The 8,577-nt window shown below is 40.5% G+C and overlaps 2 protein-coding genes across 6 annotated transcripts in view; both read right to left on the bottom strand.

Moving 5' to 3' along the window:
* Positions 1-480: 480 nt before the first annotated feature.
* Positions 481-7,441, bottom strand: znf740b (zinc finger protein 740b). 4 transcript variants are annotated; one of them, XM_031845103.1, is made up of 7 exons: positions 5,225-7,307; positions 4,984-5,135; positions 4,545-4,778; positions 3,889-4,017; positions 3,655-3,784; positions 3,059-3,177; positions 482-2,913 (listed from the first exon to the last, which is right to left on the bottom strand). In XM_031845103.1, the coding sequence occupies exons 2-7, from the start codon at positions 5,026-5,028 to the stop codon at positions 2,764-2,766; spliced, it is 807 nt and encodes a 268-aa protein (XP_031700963.1). In that variant the 5' UTR covers positions 5,029-5,135; positions 5,225-7,307; the 3' UTR covers positions 482-2,763. The 4 variants fall into 4 exon arrangements, with proteins under 4 accessions (XP_031700965.1, XP_031700963.1, XP_031700964.1 ...); XM_031845104.1 differs by having other exon boundaries at positions 6,710-7,307; XM_031845105.1 differs by lacking the exon at positions 4,984-5,135 and having other exon boundaries at positions 481-2,913; positions 6,710-7,307.
* A 192-nt stretch (positions 7,442-7,633) lies between these two features.
* csad (cysteine sulfinic acid decarboxylase) overlaps positions 7,634-8,577 on the bottom strand; it is an 11,401-nt gene continuing 10,457 nt past the window's right edge. For both annotated transcript variants that reach the window (XM_031845100.1, XM_031845101.1), the window contains one exon: positions 7,634-8,415. In XM_031845100.1, coding sequence (XP_031700960.1) covers positions 8,242-8,415 — 174 coding nt within the window. In that variant the 3' untranslated portion in view covers positions 7,634-8,241. The remainder of the gene's footprint in view (positions 8,416-8,577) is intronic.

Raw genomic sequence — 8,577 nt, 5'->3', positions numbered from 1 at the left:
TGATGAAGTGGCTTGTACCAAAATGATGTATATAATGTGATATTTACCCGTCTCAATGCAGATCGACGGTCTTCTGACCCAAACTTTGTATTAACGCCAAATTGATGTGGAGGCAGGAGTTCCCCTTTTGGCATTGATCTCACTGCTTGTTTTCCACACACCTGCCTCCCAAGACTCGTTTATGTGTGTCGCACCATGTTCTCCCATTTCATTTATTATAACAACAAACGAGAGGAGCAATAAAGTGAGGACTATCTGCTTTTATCCCATTTATGTTAATTACTTCTAAGTGTTTTTTTTATAGTATTGTGTGATCATTTTCCACAAATATGGGAAAACATTTATTTGGTGTTTTTTCATCCCGCTAGAGAGAATATTGCCCCTCATGTAGTCATGGCTGCCATCTGCTGACAAGACTGGCGCATTATACATTTCTGAAATGTTTTGCAGTCTTTCGAGTTTCAGTAAGTATTTACAGCCATTTGAAAAGTAATTGAATTTATCATTTTACATTGACCTAAGTGGAAGGCAGCTGAAACGGCTCACAGATTTGAACAAGCATTTGTTTAAAAAGTGTAACAGCTTTATTGAGACTTGGGGCCCTAAAACTCCGTTCACTACAGAATGATTGACTGAGTCAAAATAGATTTCACTTCACCCCTGAAATGACAGAAAAAGGTGGGGCTCACATAAAAAATACTCCTTTCCAAAACAAAATGTATAGAAGATCCAACAAATACATGCAAAAGAAAAAAATATGCTGACTAATCATGGCTGCTACACTAACAAAAGCAAGAGCGGCAGCTTTTATTTGACTCCTAATAGCAAGTTGAGAGATGACTTTTCAGTTGTAAGAAATCATCAGACTAAGGATTATAACTTTGTAAATACTTTGATTTTCTTTTGAAGTGTAGGTCCCATACTATACTATCCCTAATACAATTTAAATATATATTAACTTCATAAAAAGTCAACTCAGTGGTAGGCCCCAAACTCCCTTTACATAATCTAAAAGTCTGACAGCAACAGAAGTACCACCAGTCTACAATACGATCCTCTACATTTGAGCTAACATCTTCAGTCCAGTGTTTACAGTCCGACTTCATCTTACAGAGGCCTAAAAATAACATCATGTAGGTTATCACTTTACAAAACACCACGCGGACCGTATATTCCCCTGTCCACAGCTCATCATCTTCATTGAAGACGCTCACGGTTAACCTGGAGATGAAATGACATGGCACTGTGTTCAGATCACATTCAGTTAGGTCAAGACAGAGGAGAGCTCTCGGACTCTGGGGATGAACCAAAAAATACTTAGTTTAAATTGATCTGGGCTCTGAATTGGACTAATCTGCACCACATTTCCCCAGTACCTCCAGCTGAAGTTAATTTTAGGCCTTGGACTAGTTTTAATTGAGTTGAGTGCTGACGTACTCTCAAGGGCTTTCAGGGTAAACCCCAGGATTTCTGATCACACGCTGTCCCGCCTCACTTACCAAAATACATTTGAAAGGACGGATGTTTTCAAATTCAGGAAGATCTATAAACGCTGAGCAGGAAAAAAAACAAGACTGACAGTTGTTTCTGGGAACAGAGAGACAGTAAAAACAATTTATATTGAGCAGGTTATTACAGAGGCACCTTCATTTCTAATTTCTTCAACAGACAGGCGGTTTCTACATCCAGTCATTAAAGGATAAAGAAGCTCAGTAACTTTTTTTTTCTTTTTTTTTTTTTCTTCAAGAGCATAAAAAAAAAACCCTCGGCTCTTCCTACAAAACCTGTATTTCAACAGTGTAATATATAGACAGTCAGGACAAACCCCTTTAAAACAAGGTAGAACAGTGAGGATTGTAAGCCAACAGTCGCTACACAACTTAACTAATGCCAACATTAGTTGGACATTTTACATTTCAGGAGCATCTAGTTAACTTTTAGTGTGTTTCCACCTGTTTGTACACATCATCTGTAATCCAGTTTTACAGCGAGGCGAATAGCATGTAAGAAACTATTTGAAATCCATTTTTTAAAAAAGGTGATCTTCTACATGAAGTGAAAATGGAATACCAGTTGCATTCTACTCTGTAATAAGCCCGATTCATGTTTAGATCACTGTCGTAAAAAAAATTACATAAAATTTTATTTCAGATGTGTTACGCACACCTTCAGTATTGAATAGGCCCACAAGTCTGCCGTGACCTTTGAGCGGTAGCTGGTGCAGGATTAGTAGCGTAAGGAACACAAAATGAGGAGAAGTTGAACACTGAGAAGCTACACAGTTCTGTGTGTGTGTGTGTGTGTCCTTTAGTGAACTGTCCAGATGGAGTAGAGGCCAGCACTGGGGTTGTTTGCAGGTCAACAGGATACCTAAGAGATGCTGCGCGATACGGTGACAGTCAACACAGTCAAAAATACTTGCAATCCCTCGGCAGCAATAGCAAAAAAAAAATACCTGCAACCTTTCAGATAAAAGGAGACGTGTGCATTTTTAATTCAGTTATTGCTATAGTAGTACCAAGACCTGTTGTCCAAGATCATGAATTAGTCCTTCCCCTTTTGTCTGGGTTGTAAATGGAACAGTAGATTAAAAAAATATAAAAATCCATTATCGAGCTCTGTGAATGAGCTGGCGAGAGCAAAAGTAAAGTTTGGTTGTGATTAAGCAACGCTGTTTTCAGCTGACAGTACTGTTGAGCTCTAACGTGTGACATTGCTGAGCTGCAGGCTGCTGTCTGTAGGGTCTCTGTGGGGAGCGGAGGGTCAGACAGTCAGACGGTTGTTGGAAGGCTGTAGGGGGCTCCAGGAAGCTGAATGGGCGGATGCATCCTGTGAGAACTGGCTTTCCTCTTTGCTCATCCCCACTGTACACAGGCGCCGGTGTCTCAGCAGCCTGTCTGTCCGGGAGAAGTTCTGGAGGCAAGGAAAGACGTGCGTTTCAGTCAGCAGAGTAATAATACCGACAATGCTGAAAGATGGATTTATTTGATCCTGACTAAAATGCAGAAACCTAAAAATACAAAATGGAAATGTGAAGCATATACAATGGCGAACTAACCTGATGGCAGCGATCACACTGGTACGGCTTCTCTCCGCTGTGCACCCGCTTGTGTCTGTCCAGGTGGTAACGCTGAATAAACCGCATGTCGCACGCGTCACAAGCAAATGGCTTCTCTCCTGTGAACACAAGCCGACCATTTAGCAGTATATATATATATAATCTATATCAAGTCTCACTATTTCACTGGAGGCAATATATTCTTTTAATTAATTAGTCATTTTGAATGTCTTTTTTGCAAGTCCTGGCCAAAAGAGCTGCGCACACACATGTGGACTAACACAGGACCAACTTTCACACAAAGAAGAGTAAGGACAGGGCGAAATAGGTATACGGCATTATAACAAATTAAAAACATAAATACTATGCATTAAAACAACTGTACACGCCCTATTTAGTTCTTCAAATCATTTAAGAAGGTTTGAGTCTGTGCTTTTTTTTGTAGTTTAAAATAAGCAGATGGAATTTAAGAAGAGTGCTTCGCTGGCTGAATAGTGGACTCATTACTCATAACAGTACCCCGTTTCCCATATCTAACCATCACATGTAGAAGAGTGAGAAAGACAGCATTGAAGACGTGCGCTGTGAGTTCTCACCTGTGTGTGTAAGGATGTGTCGCTTGAGGTGGTAACTACTCCGGAAAGCTCCATAGCAGTGGTCACAGATGAAGTTCTTCTGGACTTTCAAGGAACTGTCATCGCTCATATCGATTTGCGGAAGTAAATGCTAACGACAACGACAAAATTAGTTGAAAGAGAGCTGATGATCAAGGGTAGATCTCTGCACTTTGGCGTGTATTCCTAAGATTGGAGCTTTGTAACCATCCTTACCTCCACCTTCACTTTGCTGGATGACCCTGATTTTCTGTGCTTCTTCTTGGGTTGCATATTCTGGTTTGCTTGCATGTCCTTTCCATCCATCATTCTTGATGAGTGATAGTCCCCGTCTTTTCGTATCAGCTTTTGAAGGACGAAAAGGTAGTAAGTAACGTAAACACACAGGTACATATACAGGATGATACTTCAACCCCGTCTATACGCCGTGTATAAACATAGACTAAATGGTTCACTATAGTGTAGCTGTGAGCAGGTATTAATGTATTTGCCAACAACTAGAACTCCTCCTGTGGGCGGGCTGATGTATGAACACATAATGAATGACAATTTAGTAAATTATTAATTATTGAAAAACATTGATAAATACTAATAAACGTTTAATATCAGCTTACAACTATATTATAGTGTGTTATTAAATATGAATTAAATGTTTGTAAAATGCTTAAAACAATTCACATCATATAACTCCAATGAATGTGTCCTTGTGAGTCCAACCACAGAATTAAAGCTACCTGCTTTTAAGCTTTAGGTTTATTTAGGTTTATTTTTACTGCCATAGCGTTTCACAATTACCAACTTAAATGTTGTTCGTGAAAGCGAACAAATAACAGAGTCAGCACTAACAGCTTTAACAGGCTTCTCTCTCATACCAAGGGTGGACAGCTCCCGGCTGAAGGGTGGCCCATGTTACTGTGGTGGGGTTGTCCATGGTGAACCTGGTGTCCGTGGTGGTTGTGGCTGTGCTGCGAGTGGGTTTGGTGGCTCTCAGGACTGGACCTGTGCCCTTGACCCAACGGTAACATCATCCTCTTTTGGCCTGGGATGTTGTTGGCTTGCATCAGGGCCATGCTGGAGAGCACCGCCTCGCAGCCCAGCAACCCAGCCTGGCAATACAAACACCATGTCAGAGAAGAAAGAGGGAGGGGGGGAGGGGGGCGCGGCGCAGGACTCCTCACAGAGACGAGGAGTCAGGGGAATGAGAAGGAGTTGAGTAATGGGAGTTGAGTAATGGGAGTTACAGAGAAATGCACTGGCATTAGGATTGGGAGTACAAGCTAAAAACATGATGGTGAAGAGACTTCCACTGACCCATTTCATATGGTCTCGAACAGAGTTGTTAGAATGGTGTGTCATCGTCGGGGGTTTGAATGCGTGTGTGTTTGTGGGAACAGAGGGGGCTTCACTTAGGATGAGGGGTAACAGAAGAGACCACACCCACCCAAATCATCTGGGGCCAAAGCCTGAAAGTAGAGGCATGACAACATGAGGCTAACATTTTTACATGCTGCAATGAGGAGCTAGAAATCCAGACTGATTTAATGACTTTTACCAATCACCAAATTTGGATTTATGACCAAAAACGTAGGTCCAGCACTCTTATGCAGGTTTCAGGCAAGAAAGCCCCAATGGTTTGGTGCATGCCATGTTCCAGGGTCGACAGAAAGCAAAAGAAACAGATTGAGGAAAATTATGACATCGAATGGGAAAAAGGAAAATGGGGAAAAAATAAAATAAAGCAAAATACATAAAGCCTTTATAATACTGAAATATATAAAAGACAAGTATTAAAAAAAAAAGCTGCTGTTTGAGAGCAGCAAGTGCGCCGTAAGCACAGTTTTATCTACCGTATATTAAATTATTATGGCCATCATAAAATGTAATACAGGCAATGATCGGATGTTTTCGATTAATACAGTGAACTGGATTTTGGGCAATCAAACCTGGCACTGAGGTTACAGGTGCAATGACTGACTCAATAATGACAATTTTGAAAAAAATATGTAATTGCGATTATTTTCACTGATATTGCAATTGTGATATTATTTGCGATCATTTTAAAACATTAAAATGTTTGAGGTGCGATTTTTTGCAAGGATTTGTATCAAACAAAGATGTTTTCTTACATCTGTAGAATAAGATGTGAAGGCCGGGACGTCTCGGCAGCATGACAACGACCATGTAACGATTCTGACCAAATTAAAACGAGTTGTGCAGCCCATGACTCAATGACCTGTGGTGCAATTCTAAGGCATTGCATGATAATGGTCGAACACCACAACAGTATTTTCTTGGAATTAATAGGCATCGTGTAAAAATAACTAATAATAAAACGAAGACGTGTATATATTTGTAACATACAACAAACGTTTATAAGGGAATTTTTCTCATCTTCCATGTTTGCTCTATTACCTTCAGTCAGTGGACGTTTATGTTGTACTTTACTTATTTAAACAGCCAAATGATGTTAGCAATAATACCTCTAATACCTGAGAAAGTGTCTGACTTCTTGAGCAGTTAGTTAGTACTTACTGAACTAGAGACAGACACATTCATTACTTATTGCATCCTTAAGTATGTGGGATAGCTATTTTAATGATTTGCGTGGCTCTTACAACACATTGTTTTAAATGTAGAACAAAAAACAGCTGTTTCTAGACCCTACACACTTACAATTAATCTGAAAAATAGGACTAACTCTTGGTTTGAGTTGAGCATATAACACCTAAAAACGCTCAAAAATATCAAGCAGTTTGTCCTTCCTTTAAGTTAAAGAGAATGGCCGTAAACTCAGTGGGGAATGGTTAATCCATGGCTCTGGAAAGCTGTATATTTGATATAAAAATGATTTCCCAGGCAGTCAGAGAAATTAACATAAAACCACAACGCACAGACCTACTCAATGACTGATAAACCACAGGGAGCATTATGATTATTGCAGTTTTTTGTGTAAATGAAAATTACACAGCAGATGGATATACACAGCCCATGCACAAAAGCTTTGATAGTAAACAAACACAACTAGCCTGTTCCTCACTTCAGTGGAAGACGTTTTCTTGTATCTAGCCATAAGTTGAAACGGATTGGGTTGTGCGTCACTCTCATTTGTAAGCGTGTGGTTTATGATCTCGCAAAAACAAACACGATGGCTGTTTTATAAAATGGTGCATTTGTGCACAAGTGAGCTAGCTAGCGACTAATCATGCAAACGTTGGTTTGTTACGAGTTTCTGTTGAAAAAGCGGTCATCTCCGAGCAAATGAGCTTCACTAATCAAGCGGGACTCTATCTAGAGACCACGGGGGGGAGGCGGTGTTTAGACAATAGGTTGAACAATGTGAAGCATGCTGAGAGGCTCTGCCGAATGAAACAGAAGAGGCTAAACTGCTAGCTAGCTAGCTAGCCAGCCAGCCAGCCAGCCAGCCAGGAGTTGGGTTTTCGTACAACTCTTGTATGACTGAACCCCCACCCGCGCCCCAGACAACACAACAGCAGCCAGGCAGGGCGTGCGGTGCAGGCTCAGCGCCGACCGCCAAATAACACCTCCTTCACCGGCCACAGCGGCTACAAACAGACACGTAGCTGATCGTGAAATGTTGTCAAGAGCTGCGAAGGAAATTCGCGTGAAAAGCGACCACTTACCTTTCGATTTTTAGAGTTTTGTAGGTTATTATTTTTTGTCGCACTTCCAATTTTTTCTCAGTTTACAAACACTGACAGGAAACGCCACCGGAAGTGCTCCCCGGAGCGAGTGGTGATTGGCCAGACGCCCTGTCACGTGACCGAAGCGCAACGACCCACATATGCGGCCATAGTTGTGAGGGAGTGAGCCCATGGATGACATTATTAATCGACGTTTAAATCATTTAATTGCAAACATTGGAAATAACGAATTAAATATACTCTCGTTATGGCAACAAAATTGTTTTTTTCCTATAACGTTAAAAAATCGATCATTTTACTTTTATCCAAGAAACGTTACGTTACTATTTATCAGAATAGCACTTTACTACATTTCAAGTTGCATCTGTTACAGAGTAAAAACAAAAGTCACATGAGAAAGTCTTGATAAACTGTGTTCAAATCAGAATGGAAAACTTGTTTTGTTCTTGTTTTTAAACTTCCATGCCATTAAAATCACATTGAATTGATTGATATTCAGAAGCTGCAGGTGTGTCTGCATCTATCTTACTTATCTGATTTAATGCACCACCACCCACGAGCCCCGCTAAGTGACATAACCACAATTTCGTGAACTGTACAGAAGGGGCACCCTGGGCCTGGCTAACATGCTAAGGCCACAAATAAGTTCAATTCAATGAAAAAATGAAGTCCTAATTATTTTATTCTTGACATTTATGAAGAGAGTGACCCTTTGTTTGGTTATTTATTAATTTTTTGGTTTATTGTTTTCAGATTTCAGGGTTTAGTATCTCTCCATATATCATCACAACTGTCTTAATCGATCAAATCACAGTTTGTTTTTTTGTTACAATTTGAGACATTATTATGGCAAGCTTTGTGCATTCTAGATAGTCAAGGGGTACACATCTTGTAGGTTGGGATTTGCTCACAAGTCAATTCCCAGTCTTTCAATTTCGTCAATGAAGAAGTCCATGTCTTTCTGGGAAAGCTGCGGAGAGAAAACAACCACGCGGAAGAAGTTGACCTTGTTTCCCAAAGGTTGGTAGCCCACCATCATGGTGCCTTGTTTCATCATGCGCTCCTTGATGACTGGAGCTACCTTTAATTAAGAACAAAAAGACACACGGACACACACAGAGTTAACTGTTTGATTCAGATGTGTTGCACATATTTGAAGATGGTGGCCATCATGTTTGTTTGTGTGTGTGTGTGTGTGTGTGTGTGTGTGTGTGTGTGTGTGTGTGTGTGTGTGTGTGTGTGT

This window comes from Anarrhichthys ocellatus, unplaced genomic scaffold (genome assembly GCF_004355925.1).
Source record: "Anarrhichthys ocellatus isolate YVR2014 unplaced genomic scaffold, GSC_Weel_1.0 scaffold5, whole genome shotgun sequence".
Lineage (NCBI taxonomy): Eukaryota > Metazoa > Chordata > Actinopteri > Perciformes > Anarhichadidae > Anarrhichthys > Anarrhichthys ocellatus.
This window is presented reverse-complemented; position numbering and strand designations above follow the sequence as displayed.